General features: G+C 41.9%; 2 protein-coding genes and 1 non-coding gene across 10 annotated transcripts in view; 1 reads left to right on the top strand and 2 right to left on the bottom strand.

The window, feature by feature from the left end:
• Positions 1–14217, bottom strand: part of BZW2 (basic leucine zipper and W2 domains 2) — a 62249-nt gene extending 48032 nt beyond the window's left edge. For 2 of the 5 annotated variants that reach the window (XM_086397519.1, XM_086397520.1), the window contains exon 1: positions 14116–14217. The gene's annotated coding sequence lies outside the window, so the exon portion shown is untranslated. Of the gene's footprint in view, positions 1–11215; positions 11340–14099 lie in introns of those variants that run through there. The other 3 variants (XM_086397523.1, XM_086397521.1, XM_086397525.1) reach the window with 2 other exon arrangements.
• On the bottom strand, positions 9704–9775 carry TRNAG-CCC (transfer RNA glycine (anticodon CCC)). Its single transcript has one exon. It is a non-coding gene; the product is annotated as a tRNA-Gly (tRNA).
• Positions 14218–14645: 428 nt separating the features above from the next.
• Positions 14646–16004, top strand: part of ANKMY2 (ankyrin repeat and MYND domain containing 2) — a 42697-nt gene continuing 41338 nt past the window's right edge. For 2 of the 4 annotated variants that reach the window (XM_086397527.1, XM_086397526.1), the window contains exon 1: positions 14646–14893. In XM_086397527.1, coding sequence (XP_086253653.1) covers positions 14827–14893 — 67 coding nt within the window. In that variant the 5' untranslated portion in view covers positions 14646–14826. Of the gene's footprint in view, positions 14894–15437; positions 15780–16004 lie in introns of those variants that run through there. The other 2 variants (XM_086397529.1, XM_086397528.1) reach the window with 1 other exon arrangement.

Genomic DNA, 16004 nt, shown 5'->3' on the forward strand with positions numbered 1-16004 from the left:
TAAACCTGGGCAAGTCACAGCAGAAGAGCAACAACGGCAGTTCTCCTAGGCCAACCAAAAAAGCTCACAGTTATAAGACTGCATTACAATTTATAACTTGATATCCACTAACAGCATGATAATTTGGCTTCCATTCAGAACACTGTAACTCAAACATTCACAGAGAAAAATAAGCTCATGTCCCACCAAAATGGAAATACTCCATGGTTTAAAACAGTACATATTTTTAAAAAATTGTATGTAAAATTGGAAATGTTAGAAGATGAGGTCATAAAAATACTAAAATGATCCACTTAATCAAACATTAGAGACCAGGTCCTCTATTAATGAAATAACAATTTTAAACCAATTTCTATTTGAGCCTAAATGGCTAACTGATCTCACGCCCTTTTCACATTCCATCTCTCACTTCCAACCAGACTCTGGGCAGCAGTGTGACGAGGGGCCGGCAGCACTGAGGGGTCTCACGGCTACTGTAGACTAATTCTGCCACTTGCCCTGCCCACCTTGAGTAGACTGACACCTGGTGTGTTGCCTTCCCTTATACTCTTCTTTAATTCTCTCCATTTTGGAAAGTGTCTGATCAATCAGAGACAGACATATCTTCCAGTTGTCCCTCCTAGGGGAAGCCTGTTCTCAACTAGTAATTAAGAGATCTTGCCTGTCCTGGTCTGGCTCATCTCTCAAGTATGATAACCTATTTTATGTAAGGCATTTAATACCGCTAATATATTCTACACATAGAATAACTGCTATTCAAACAACCTCGACATTATGAATATGGATCCTCTAAAGTGGGGTCACAATCTTTTTCCAGAAGGGGACAGAAAGGTAGTATTTTAGGCTCTGCGAGCTACCAGGTCTCTAGTCTAACTTCAGTTTCGCTGTTACAGCCTGAAAGTAGCCACAGGCAAAATGCAAAGAGGTGGTCCTGGTTGCATTCCAGTAAAATTTCATTTACAAAATAAATACAAGCTCAAAATGGGCCTCCAGGCTGTAGTCTGCCCACACCCATCCTGGAAAGGTGTACCTAACACTGCTGTGTATGGCAGTGAAAATGTTCTGTATCTGCACTGTCTCATATGGTAGCCACTAGACACCTGTAGCATCCTTGAAGTGTGGCTAGTGTGAATGAGGAAGAAAGTGCTTCGTTTTATTTAATTTTTACTAATTAAAACTGAAACAGCCAACATGCCTAGTGGCTATCATGACAGGGAATGCAGTTCCAAAGCATTCCCCATGGCTCAACACACAAACTTGAGAAGAAGATGAAAATATACTCAAAGAAAGGCAGTTTTTCACTTAGCATTTTTCAAATAAAGTAACTGCAGAGCATTCTGCCCAAATTTCAAAACTATGTGTCTACAGCAGGAAAGAAAAGAAAAAATACCAAACTCCAAAGTGAAACTCTCTGTGTACAATCAATATTACTTAAGACAATGGAAACAAAAAGACTTCTGATTGATTCTGATACTAAAAATTATTTTTGCTGTTGTTTAGTCGCTAAGTTGTGTCTGACTCTTTGTGACCCCATGGACTGCAGCCCACCAGGCTCGTCTGTCCATGGGATTTCCCAGGCACACTTTATCCTTTGGGTATAATACTGTTGCCCTACAAAATTATACCCAAAGAATAAAGTGTGTTGTAAAGATGCAATAACACCAGCGCACAAAACTCAAAATATTACTGAGCCACTTCACTGCAATATTCTAGGGAAATACTCTGTGTTTAGGAGCAAGTTTCAAGAATTACCTTTTATTCTATCTTCCAAATAGGTAAAATAATTTCCATAAAAAGAACTAAAAATATGTCCATAATTATAAACTATTCTCCCTTCCATTAAAGCTAAAACTGCAAGAACAAACATCATAAAATCCTGTATAAAACATTGTCTTGGGATCATTTGGGTTGATAATACTGCAGCATCATTCTCTCAAAAGAAAAGAAATTAAATTGCTCTGTGAAACCTTAAATTATGAACATTCTAAAGCAATAAACTAAATATATACCTATAATAATAATACACAATTTTGTTGCCCAGCATAACATTAGTTTGGTCAATATCTTTATCATGATTCCTCTCCGGAATCAAAATCACCCAGCCTCTACAACAAGCTTCATTCTATCTCCCAGCAAATTCTACATAACTTTCAGTATTTATAATAATTGCAATAACATTAAAATTTAAACTAAGTAGCCTATCTATAAAAGAAGAATGTTTTTAAATACAGTCAAATATTCTTTAATATAAATATTATTGTTATATTCATATCATATCCTCTTTACTTTTATAATCAATGAAATCAAAGAACAAAAATATTTATCTTAAAAAGTACAAAACAATAAACTACAGTTGTCTTCTCAAAATTTTACAACAATAGTTTCCAGTGAGGAACATTAACAGTTGGAACTTAAATTGTGCTAAGCAATGACTTTATAAGAAAGAGGGATCAAAAGCCTAAGGAATTGTGCTGTGAAAAAAAATACACTAAGAGTTAATTATGTTCATCTAAATCTTCCTTAAGAAGACATACAAGCATCAGGATTAAATTTTCATTATAACATTTCCAAATCTATTTCATGTCTTAAACTTTATCTTGTTTTTGAATACTGTATTTTTGCTTCCCTTTTAATTAAAATATTTCAGAAATTACATTTTAAGTATCACTGTACAACCTCTTCATTGAAATAAGATGATTACATCATGTCCTTTATTTCATCTCAATGAAGTTATTTTCAAAAACTCCCAAGAAGTATAAATAACTCCTAAATAGTTTCACTCTGCTTATCCATTCATGCTATCTATTTAATGAACTCTATACAAAGTCCCTGGGGCAAGCACACCTCCTTCTCTGGGAGCTTCCACTTTCCCCAGATGCAATCTCTCCTGGGCCCTTCCCTTCCCCCAGCAACTGACCACCCCTCTCAGCTTCCCAGATGGCCTAATCTTGCTGATGTCATTCTTATATCTCAACACTCTGAAAAACACAAACACACCTTCAACTACACACACTGTATATACTTCAGTTTTTAGAAAAGCCATCCCTCAAACATAACATCTCAGGGTGTTTTACTAACAAAATGTCCTAAAACCTTTGTGCTAGATGAGACCCTTAGAATTTTTATCTACAAGAGGATGGTGATAAGAGCTGCATACCTACTACGAAACTTCAAGCTGTAAATTCGGAGAATTTAGAGGAAATGGTAGCATGAAACAGAGAAATACCCAATGATTAAATGTCTAGCTGTGGTTTAAACATATTTATTAATTTATCAAGCATTTGAGGGGAGCTTACTCTGTGTCAAGCACTGCGCCACAGCAGTGGCTTCACTCCAGGGTTAATTTAATTTTCTTCCCCAAGGGACATTTGGCAGTGTCTGCAGACATTTTTGTTTGTCATGCTGGGAGGATTGGGGTGCTACTGGAATCTAGTAGGTTGAGGCCAGGGATGCTGTTGAACCATCTATAATGTTGTAGGAGAGCCCCCTACAGCAAAAGGTTATCTGGTTCAAAATTTCCAGTGTCAAGGTTGGAAGACCCCATACTACAGAGGAAAAAAGGCAAGCAAAGCCAAAGATGGGCCTTGCTCTCAAGAACTGAAAATTGTACACAGGGGTCTACACATATCAGAGCAGCAATCAGGCAGATATTTCCTTGAGTGATTTATTTTTGTTTGCCAAACAATAATGTCAGTTTTAGACAAAACAAATGTATCACTGATTAGCTCTGGTGAGGAGTGATGATAATGAGGAGGCTATGTATGTGGGCAGAGGGTATATACGAAATCTCTGTACCCTTAACTTTGATGTGAACCGAAAAAAATTAAGTTTAAAAAATTAGCAGGGAGTGGTGTCAAATGCCAGGGCGCAGTTGATTTAGGCTAATTTTGTATCAAACACAAAAGTGATGGGAATGTTTATGACTATCAGTACAAACAGAAGATTAGATGGTAAGTTATTATGGCAAGGGGGATTGAAATCTGTTCCTCTCTTAGCATATTAATCAAGGAAAAGAAAACAGAATTTTCTGAAAAACAAAACAAAAAAGACTGGTAGCTAGTGGTAGAATATTGCTTTGGAGCAGTGGCTTAAAAAACATGGGAATGGACCTGAAGGTCAAACTTGGTGGTGGGCAGAAATCCAAATGTCTTCTCACTTGTGAGTTCTCCCAGGCCACTCCTGCCCCCATTCTCCCAGGAGGGAACCTGCCCAAGCCTGTCTAGCAGATGAAGCTTTATTTGAAGAGTTGCACACACACACAAAGTTACACATGCCTATTTCACAATGAGGAGAGCATACACTGGATATAAGTATCCAGTCTTAGCCCTGGGACTTATGGGACACAGCACACTTATATGAGACTGCATTCCCAGGTACGATTTTAAAGGAGTGAATCATACAAACTCACGGAGAAGGCAATGGCACCCCACTCCAGTACTCTTGCCTGGAAAATCCCATGGATAGAGGAGCCTGGTGGGCTGCAGTCCATGGGGTCGCAAACAGTCGGACATGACTGAGCGACTTCCCTTTCACTTTTCACTTTCATGCATTGGAGAAGGAAATGGCAACCCACTCCAGTGTTCTTGCCTGGAGAATCCCAGGGACGGGGGAGCCTGGTGGGCTGCCATCTGTGGGATCGCACAGAGTCGGGCACGACTGAAGTGACCTAGCAGCAGCATACAAACTCAAATTAAAAGGGGGAAAGAAGACCAGAGCACAATTACAAACTCTCATGTATACTTTCTAAAAAAGCCTAAATATATAGAGAATAACTTCTTTGCATTCACTTATTACACATACACTGTGCTGTGCTAAGTCACTTCAGTCTTGTCTGACTCTTTGCAACCCTGTAGACTGGGGCTTGCTAGGCTCCCCTGTCCATGGGATTCTCCAGGCAAAAATACTGGAGTGGGTTGCCATGCCCTCCTCCAGAGGATCTTCCAGATCCAGGAGTCAAACCCAAGTCTCTAACGTCTCCTGCACTGGCAGACGGATTCTTAACCACTAGCGGCACCCGGGAAGCCCTATCTGGTTCTGGGCAATAGGGATGCAGTGGGGACCAGACAAGATGCATAGATAAGAGGCCTGGTGCTCACTTTCTAGCAGGTGGACTTCTGAGCCACGCACTGCACAAAATTACCTGGCAGTGTGAGTTAAGAAGGAATGGTCTCCAGTATGTTAAAGTCCATCACATGATGAATTTGAGTTTCAAATTGTGTTTAGTAATGCTTTAACAATTCGATGTATGTTGTTGTTGTTTTTTACTTTTTAACTTATAATGGCTATCCATGAAGCTTGGAACACTTTGAAACCCGAAGAACTAAACCCAGACCCACTCTGATAAGCTTAAGACTCTGATAGACTCTGATAAGACTCTGAGATGTCATGCCACTTGTCTGAGGCCATGCATTCCATTCTAACCTTGGTGATAACAGCAGAGATCAAAGAGGAAAAATCAAACACAGAACAGCCAGGGCCAGAACCCATCAACTGTCTCCTCAGAATGCACTTCCTCCAAAGAACCAACCAAAATTGTAGGGTAACAATTTACACGATCCTTGACGGCAGCTTTTTCATTATTTGCCTTATGGATTTTATGGGTTTAGAGTTAAGAGAAAGTGAAGCATAAATATTAATTTTAATGTCTAGTTCAGCACTTGGATAAACTAAATTAGCATATGTTACCTCCAAAACGCCAAATAGTTCTCTGTGGAGTTCTAGTAAGGACAAACACATTCATCTTTAGCAAGAGGATTTAACAGAAATCCTGACTCTCATGGACATGTAAATAGTAGGAAATTTATGGCTCCCTGGTTTCTGGTACTATGGGAGCCAGTGCTCAACTTGCTTCCTGCAGAGGCTCGACCCTAATGTAAACACCATCTTCACACTCCTCCACTCGGAGAAGTGGCATCCTTTCCTCTAGCCAGCAGCTTCCTCTGTACCAGAAACACGGGCTTCTCCTTCCTGTTTACAATAACCCCTTTCTATTACCTTGTATACTGAGAAGAACGTATGTCCTGTTCTTTTTTTTTCTTAGAAATGGTCACAAATCCAGGAAGCCATAGAGGCTGGTTTGAAAACCATTCAAGTCTTTTGTGTGAATATGTGAAAAAGGATAACAGTAGAATATTATAAAATTGCATACCTCGCAGTGGCTTATGATAAAGTCTCCACAGTGCGAAGAGTTAATATTCATTACTGTTACCCTTCTCTGCCCAGTGGTTGTCTTCAGATTTACTTAGTACTCCTCAAAATAACAGTGCATCTAACAATTATTTTCTGAAAGTCGTCATCTAACATAAAAATAAGTTGGATTATGAGAAGAGGAAACATAATTCTACATCTCTCACAAATTTGTTATTATTGTTTTCCTATTAATACATCATTTCTGTAATTAAGATAATTAAAGATAACAAAACAAAAAATACCAAAGGCTACACCTCCAGTTAAAAAATCAGGCAAGAACAATGAACGCACTCTCTTTGGTGTTTGTCAAAAGAATGGGTCATTCGGTGAGTTATCTAAACCTTTTATTTTCAAAATAGTTTACAAATATGACTATCAGAACATTTTCTGGCACTCTTCACTCATCACATGCCAAATTTAGAACAGGTCAGTTCATTCTAGCTGGTATTTAACTGCCCAAAAGATACTTGTTGAAGAGACCCATGGCCCCAGCACAGAAATCAGAGTGAGCTAAGAATGAAAAATATTCTTGTATACACTGCTGATAGTGGTAGATTTTATATTTTAAAAAATTTAGAAATTATTTTAAATTATCACAAATTTTTTTCCCCAGTAGATATAAAGGAAAAAATGTTGTGGAAACTCCTAATGACAATCACAATCCCGCATTAAAATGATTCACATTAATCTGATTACTAAATCCCTGAGTTGCATCTCTCAGGTTTAACTATTTCAGTCTATTCCATTCGTCAATAAAAGTAGGAAAAAAATCAGAACAATCCAATTGGAAAAAAAATCAGAGAATAAAATTCTTTAAAGGTACTGTATAGATAAAAACAGGTTCCATGGATTATATTTCATTTGCAAAATAAATTTCATAAACAATTTCCTACTCATTTGATTGTCTAGATGTTTTGACTATTGATATTTTAACTATTTTGGATAATTTTGAATCAGTTTGTATTCAAGGACACAATATTCTAATAAGTATATGATTTTTTTCTTCCATTGCTTCATGTCCATTATTAACTTTCCTGCTACCAACAATTCTAAAGATACTGCTTTATAATTTTCAGTTTAGTCGAAAACATGTGATGTCATAAACTACTTGAGAACAACAACAAACCCAGTGTGCTTTAAAATATAATCTACCACTTCTACGACTTAAAGATTTCTAGTTCTAAGACGGTCAGCCAGAAAATTATAGGCAATATTTATTTTATAAATATTTATGTTATAGTATATTATGGAGTTGTTTTCTTAGGGGTTGTTCTCCCTGGAATGTTTTCCATTTTCTGGCTCACCTGCTCAAATTCACCAATCCTTCCAGACTCTGTTCAGAATCTCATTTTCTCTGACCCTCCCATTGAGCGCCACCCATTCGGGAACCTACACATGTGGACTGTGTTGCTCAGATTAGGCATTGGAGAAGGCTGTTTGAAGGAGGAGCTGAGAAGGATTTGAGTAAAATGTGATGCAGAAATGTGTGGAGGAGGGCACTCTGGGAGCAGGAAACCTGTGGGTGGATAGGGGAATAACCACATTGTTCAAATTAAAGTTGAAAGACTGGAAGGAGCCAGACAGCCACTTGAACAGGCAAAGGACTCTAGTCCTTATTGTGTCAGAGACTGGCAGGTCTCCTAGAGGACACTGGAAGCCTCTTGAAGACAAAGATCACATATATCATTTGGGATTTGCTGAAAACAACAGATACGCACCAAGATCTTTCTTATCAATATACATATATACATACACATATATATATATATAAATAATGTTAATCCTGAGATAGTTATTAGAATTATATCTTTTATGAAAGTCTCTCTTGAAAAATGAATCTCTTCCAAAATGTAGGGAGAAGGGCTTATATGAATACTAATTTCTATACAATTTTACTTTAAAATGACTTATTACCTAGGCCTACAACTGTTATTCATCTACTTCTCAACTGTAAAAACAGGGAGAATTGGCCCTAAAAATATCAATTAGTTTTTATATAACACTTTATAGTTCACAGGGCATCCTCAAGAATCCTCAAAGTCACATGTAAGTTTGGTTACCATCCCTGTTTTATATATGAACAAAGTGAAAGCAAGAGAGATTGCCTTGGAAAAGCCACCTCATCACAGAGCCTTGGCTTTGCCACTCTAATTCTCAGGGCTATGGGGCTGTGCTTGGCTGTCTCCCAGGGCTCATCCATAATCATTTCCCACCAGGTCAGAAGAGGCTACTTAATGGGACTGCTATACTCCACAATCAACAGACCAGGAAGAGATTTTACTCAGAGGCTGATGAATGTAGTTTTAAGGGCTGCTTTGTCTGCTGGGTTGTTCTAAAAACCCAGCAAAAGACAATCAGATAACAAGACGTAAAAACACCGATTTTCTACCTTAAATGTATTTATTGGGAAGGCAAACACTACCTTTCCCTTCTGATGCAGAAATAGCTTTCTATTTTTAATTATTGCAATTGCTTTACTATACTCAGAGATAAAAAGGCAGCAGCCTAGAGTTTTAAATTCCACAGTGACCTAGCTAATATAAATACATATGAGTTGAAGTTGGAAGCACCCGAGTGTGTACTTCAACATGACCTGGCAATGAGACTGGATTGGCTGCATTGCCTTAGATATTGTGAAGGCTTGGCTTTAAAGCTTAACTAAATATGCTTTAAAAACCTTTCCAAAAAAAAAAATCTGCAAGATTATAAATGATACCAAAATATTTCATGTTGGCCTCTGGATATATTAACATTTCAAAAGTCCAAAACATCATACAAGAAATGTAAACATCAGGACACACAAGTTATAAAGTTTTAGAATTCAGAAAGCAGGTGTCAAAATGAGCATTTAGTTAAGCAAACCCTGAGGACGGGTGTGTCAGGCACACCTGAGTGTGGTCCTCATTTTCCTACACTGAGATATTTGTTCTAACTACACTGATGCTGCTCACAACATTACCAAAGTACTCCTTCTTTGGAAACGTCTTCTGACGTGGTCTATGAGACGGAGAAGAAAATCGGTCTCTCTACTTCATTCATATCTTGATTTTCTCAGTTAAACGAAATACATTTGTACCCCTTGTTCAGACTTGTCTGCAAATTACTCTGTCAGAGTTCAAAAAGGATGAAGATTAACTGACATCAGGATATTCATAAGCCTGTGACACAGTGCTGAGATATGCCACCTACCCCTTCTTCATTCGGGGGAGAAGTTAAAGTGTGACATGAACAGTTTATGCAAATGCATTGTTCACAAGACAATCTTTTGCAGATTTAGGTGTAACTGTTTTAACATTAAATGGATAACTGCATAAGCTAAACTCCAAGAACAGAGAAAGAACATTTGTATCCATATTGCTTTCTTTTTTTTAAAAAACTGAAACAACAATTTCTTAAGAGGCTGTAATACTTCCAAACCTTCCTTTTTATTTCTTTATTTTTTAAAATTTATTTGGCTGCACAGGATTTTACTTGCTACATGCAGGATGCCTTAATTGTGGCACGTGGGCTGTAGTTCCCTGACCAGGGATTAAACCTGGGTCCCCTGCATTGGGAGCACAGAGTCTTACCACTGGACCACCAGGGAAGTCTCAAACCTTCCTTTTCAAAACCTCATTACGGAAAAATCTCGAAGAGAATAAGTCTAACGAAGTCTATGTACTCACTGCCCAGTTTAAACTGTTAACAGCATGGTGAGTTTTGTCTCATTAATATTCTTACTCAGTCTCTGCCCTCACTGTCACAAAATTAGATTAAAGCCAGTGTTAGAAATAATTCAGTACCCGTGTCTAAAAGATAAGGGATATTTTAAAATATAACCATAATATTAGTTTCAGACCTAAAGGAAAATGAAATTCCTTAAGATCATCAAATATCCAACTCAGTCAAGAAGTGTACCTAAGACAAGAGAGTCAAATGTCAAGGAAAACATTACCCCCAAAGTTACAACACTCAAAAATGAGCTATTCCCCTGCAATAAAACACAAATAGCATTCTCTTAAAGCACACAGTTGGAAGTCAAGGGTTTCAAAGAGAATCCAGGAATGGTTTGCAAAATTTGTAACACGTACATACGAACAATTTTTTTTTTTTTCTTGGTTGATAGCATTCATCAGAATGTCAAGCAGCTTGAGACTGAAAACATTTAAAGACCTTCTGCCCTTGGTTACGACTATGTGTGCTTAGTGCCACATCACCTCACATTGCCAGGAAGGATTAGTCAAGTAGGGAAATAAATCTACCTAAAATAACTTAGAGATCAAGCTGAATTCAACTCAGTACGCACTGAGCACACACTAAGCGCAAGACACTGGGTCACGGTCTCGAGAAGCAAAAGTAAACTAATACTAGTTAATTTATAGTATAGGAGGAGAACGGGTCAAATAGATTAACAAACGCTGAACTAGAAAGCCGTGGAAAAGGTGCTGGCTTTAGGGTATTTCATGGAGCTCTAGATGAAGCAGCAAAGACGTTAATTTAGGGGTGCGGGGAGGGATCAGGGCTAACAAGGAGATTGGAGAACGTTAGAGGATGTCAGCAATTGTACCAGCAACTCATGAGGAAAGACTGTCCTTATCACCCTTGTTGATGGACAGGAATAAACATGTTTACTGGGGCCTGTACTCCCCTCCTGGATAGGGTAGAAGAAAGTTTCTTGAAAGTTGACACTTGATCAGATCTGGGAAGGAGAGAAACACTCAGTAAAGAGGAGTGTTTTTCCAAGGGAGGTCATTCCAAGAAGACAGAAAAGCAGGAACAGAGGGGTAGAAGTTACTGGCATGTTAGGGAATCAGCAGTGAGGTGACCTTAGAGCAGAGTATGTGGGAAGGGCTGGCTGACTGGAAATGCTGGCTGGGACCAGAAGTCAGAGCCTCCCAGACCAGACTTGGGCCTCTATTCTGCGGCTCATGGGGAGGAACTGGAAGTAGACCTCCAGCCCAGACCAGAGCCTCTTCTCTGCGGCCCGTGGAGAGCCACCGACAGGTTTTTAAGGGAATCAGTTCTGTCTTTACAAAGCGTGTCTCACCCTTCAGTAGATGATGAGCGCTCACTGTTTATTGGTGGTGGTGCCTTGAATGAGCCGGACGGGAAGCAAGCTACTTAGGAATCCATTGCAATCGGCGGAGAGTCCAGGGTATTAGGAGTAGGCAAAGGGCTGACAGGGACACATATGAGAATTTCAGACATTTCAGACATCTTTTTTTTTTTTCCCCACAGAAGAGGAAAGAAACCAAAGCATCATATAAATTCCATTACACAGTGTGCAAGTGTGTTAGCACACTTTTCATTTGTTTAAAAAAAAGTGGAAATACACCTGCAAGTTATAAACACATACAATTTCTTAGTAAAGGTAGGAGAAAAATAGACACTGTGGGTTGTAGGACATGGAGAAAAACTGGGAAGAGGCTGGAGAGTTTTTTCTATCTTTGTCACACTGAACCACATAAGAATATATACTTTCCCCCTTACTTCCAGCCACGTAAATAGAGAATAACGCAAAGAGAAAAGGTTTTGGAGACAGATCGAGGTTCCAGTTTGGGCTGTGATACTTCCTAACTGTAGGGTTGTGGGCAAATTAACTTCTTTTTGTTTCTGTCTTCTTATTTTCAGAAACAGGGGTAATATTGGCTAATTTCTGGGTCATTACAACAACGATTAAACTAATCCTATACAAAGCTTCTGGTGGACTATCTGGTGCTGACTAAATACCCAGTAAGCAGTAGCTGTTTTATTACCAACAAAACTTCTTTGATGTGAACACATTCTTCATACAAAAAAAGTTCCTTGAACAAGTCTGAGGTATGCTCATTAGCCAGTCCTATTCCTACATTCAATATTAACACTGTACAAAACAATGAATGTAACCCATATGATAAACACTACCCATTACATTATCTAGAAATTTAGAATTAACATGTTATTTACATGCATTTCAAGGCAGATGTTAGCTGCTTTATTTCTAGCTGCCTAGATTTACTGAATGAACGTAGTCACAGAGGACTAAATATCAACAAGGCACCAGGAAAACAAGTAATAAGTTGCTATCCTTCAGAAACTGACAACCTCAGTGAGACAAACAGGTGTGACCTTCAAGTAACCGTGGCCCCAATTTGGCAGAAGAGATGGAAATTCTGGCAATGAAGCACCCAATTCTGTAATATCCCTTCAGTTCAGTTCAGTCGCTCAGTCGTGTCCAACTCTTTGTGACCCCGGGAATTGCAGCACGCCAGGCCTCCCTGTCCATCACCAACTCCCGGAGTTCACCCAAACTCATGTCCATTGAGTCAGTGATGCCATCCAGCCATCTCATCCTCTGTCGTCCCCTTCTCCTCCTGCCCCCAATCCCTCCCAGCATCAGAGTCTTTTCCAATGAGTCAACTCTTCGCATGAGGTGGCCAAAGTATTGGAGTTTCAGATTTATAGAATGTTAAATCACCTGGTAAGGAAAGGTTACTCTGTAAGCATTTTCTTAGGTTTGTGGGTTGCTCCTTCATGAGACTGTGTTTTCAATCAGCTGTAACTGTGGCAATAGCAGCATTCTAAGTGTTACAAAAGATGGGTCACTCAAAAGCCTTACTACTTGTTTGAACAGTCACATCATTATTAAAGCATCCCTGAACAAAAGTTTCTTTGTTATACATTGAGTTGAATAATTTCAGACCATTTTCATGTGAGATGTTCTGGCTCAGATTTGTCCCAGCCTGCAGAGATGAAGCCTTAGACAAGAAAACATCTGGGATTGGGGGGGGGGGGGGGTTTGTTAAAGGCAGGAAATAAGGGTGAACATCTTCCAGGATTTCAGAAGTGTTAGTGAATGCTTCCAAGAAATGAAGGTGTAAGGCCAGAAGAAAATACATTTCACTTCATATATGGCACAAGAAGGGAGAAAGAGTGGTGGGGAGGGATGCTTAACAAAAAAAAATCTACGTAATCATTCAAATAATTCTCTTGGAAGCAGAAGGGTCTTAGGAGAAACACTAATACTAGACTGTAGAAAAACAGTAAACACTAATTTCTAAACAAGCTTTCACCAATGCTGTAAATATATTATGGATAAGCACTCGGGAGGAATGACTGACTTCATATTAGCAAGCAAGTCTTGTGGCTGAGCCACAGGAAGGTGCACACTTGTATTTATCTCCTAGCTTCCCATAGTGAAAGCTTGAGGTTACATATTACAGTTGAATGAAGGTTGGATTAAGAGGCTAATCTAATGCTATATATAGACAGCAACACCAATTTAATCTCCGCCCCTTCCCCCTCCCCTCCCTATTTCCATAAATCTCAAGATCTGAGTTACAAAGAGACTGGGAACTCTAGCAGAGTGAAGAGGCCCTTCCTCCCCTCTCCCCCTTGACTGTCTCTCCTAAATCAAGTATTAGTGCACATGTAAATTGCTTCCAAACACCCTTTACAGGCACACAGGGCGATCAGATCCGGTTTTCTTCTACAGCTTCCACAGAAGCCGGAGGAGATGACAAGTGGGGGCGAGGGGTAGGTTGCCAGAAGAGACTTATTCTTACATGCTTTCACCTCGCTTGTAATGGGGAGCTCTCCTTTCCTCCCCACCCGTAGTTCAGAGCCTCAACCTTGGCTTCCTCAGGAGTTGCATCTGGCGGTGCCACGCACGAGACGCTGTGCACCCGCCACTTCCCACCGCGTGGCCAGCCCCTGCCCGCTCTTGGTCTCTCGGGGCGGCCAAACGTGGCGAGCGGTGGGTCTTTACTCTAGGGCACCGATACGCTGTATAAGCGATCGTAATGGGGTGGAGGGGAGGCTTCCCCACCGAGAGGCAGGAAGCCGCCCGAGCAGGCACATGCTTCCTCCCGGGCAGCTTCGGCCGGAGGGGAAGCTCCCAGTCGGGCTTTGGCTCCAGTGGTCTAAGGCTTCCCGGCTCTCCCCTGCCCTACCTGGTTTGCTTCTCACCTGTCCGAGGAGGTAGCGGCGACGCGCGAGGCTGGGGGCTGCGGCGATCCCGGCAGCGGCGGTGGCAGAAGCGGCAGCGGTGGTGGCAGACAATGGAGGAGTGAAGGACAGACACATTGACATCCACACGGAGCTCGGCGCAGCCCCGCCTCCCACGCCGCTCCGCCTCCCAGCCCGCCCCCGGCCCGGGCCGCTCCACTTCCAGGGAAATAAAGGGGGGAGGTTGTATAGCGAGAACCAGGGAGATGCAGGCCCAAGAAGAAATTTTCGAACATAGAAGTTCCAGATAGAGAATTTAATTATTGTGTGCCCTTAAATATCTGAACCGGAAAGAGTGGCTTGGGGGAAACGTGCAAGAAGCTTTTAATTACCCCCCAGTGTTTTTCTCCATTTGGTTTTTCCTCCCCAGGCTCTTCCAATGGGACAGCCTCGCTGCTGCCTCCTGCAGCTCCTCCTCCTTACTGGGCCAACGAGGCGCGGGGGGCCGGGACTACCGCTGGGCCTAAGGAGACCGCCCGCCCGGCTCGCCCGAGCTCGCCCGCTGCTCGCCAGCGCCTGGAAGGAGGAGAGTATTCGAATGCTTCCGCGGTTGGCTACTTAGTGTCTTAGTCGCAAGTTGCCTAATATTGCGGCTGGCTTTCCTAATACAGACACGTCGTTTCTTTTTAGTACTCCCGAAGACACAGAATAGCCGTCAAGCTGGCGGAAGCAATGGTTCACATAAAGAAAGGCGAGCTGACCCAGGAGGAAAAGGAGCTGCTGGAAGTCATCGGAAAAGGTGTGGGTGCTGGGCTGCGACGGGGGCTCTGCCTGCCTGGCCGGGGAGGGGAGGGAGGGGCGTGGCGGAGCCCTTGCCGCGCCCCAGGCCCGGCTGACCCCAGGTTGCGGTTTTCCGAGGTTGACACCCTACCACCGGGAAACAGCGCTCCTCCCTTTGGTCTGGGACGAGTTGCGGAGGCGGAGAGGTGGGGAGGGAGAAGCGCAGCTGGGACGAGAGCGGAGGTTGCAGACATTCGTCCTCTGAATCAGCTTTTAGAAGGCGGCACCTTTCCGGGCTCCACATCGGATAATAAAGAGCCACGTGGGGGTGGGGCCTCAGAATGTGCATTCTTCAAAACTCCTCAGGTGAATTGACCACAGTCCGCCTGGGCGATAGTGGCCGTAAAGTTTCAGGCTCATAGACGGGTGTCTACAGGGCCATTTCGACTTCCGGGGGCCGAATGATCTGGATCCCTTGGCTGTCTCCGCCCCCTTTTGGGGGGTGGAGAGAGCTCCTAAGGAGCAGGGTTCTTTATAAGGGCACAAAACGACATCTGTAACTTGCCTCATTGAGGCTTCTGCCTGCAAGGCCTCCCTGGCATCCTTCCAGAAGCCCCGACCGCCGCAGAAAACTCGCGCGAAAGCGAAGGGGTTGAGGAGGCGTCCACACCGCTTGGCGCTCTGGGCAGGGCTGCGATCTGGTAATCGCTCTCTGCGCGCATTCTCTTCCGTTCTCCGAACGCGAGTCCCAATTCCACCGCTCATGGTACTAAGGAGGGAGACGCAGGCCCCGGGGACGAGCCAGAAGCCATGTGTCCCCTCAGTCCCCCAGCGGATATCCCAGAAGAGTTTATTGCCAAGTCCCGTTACCTGGCAGGGGACAACAGCATGAATACGTTGCTTCGGTACTGTCACCACGCGGGGATGGGGATGCGTGGGAACTGCGGGCGTTGTTCACGTGGCTGTTTTAAGCTCAAGAATGAGCTTGCCCTAGATCGGGATCGGCAGAGAGGCTGGTCATAATGACATAAAAAGCTTCCCAATTTCCAGTCTTTCTAAGTAACATGGCTCAGATCTAGACCTACAGAGAGAGAGGAAGGCAAACTTTATACTGACAAGGAAAGTCCACT

The sequence above is a fragment of the Bos grunniens genome, chromosome 4 (assembly GCF_055505025.1).
Source record: "Bos grunniens cultivar Pamir isolate PY7600 chromosome 4, Bosgru_T2T1.0, whole genome shotgun sequence".
NCBI classification, from domain to species: Eukaryota; Metazoa; Chordata; class Mammalia; order Artiodactyla; family Bovidae; genus Bos; species Bos grunniens.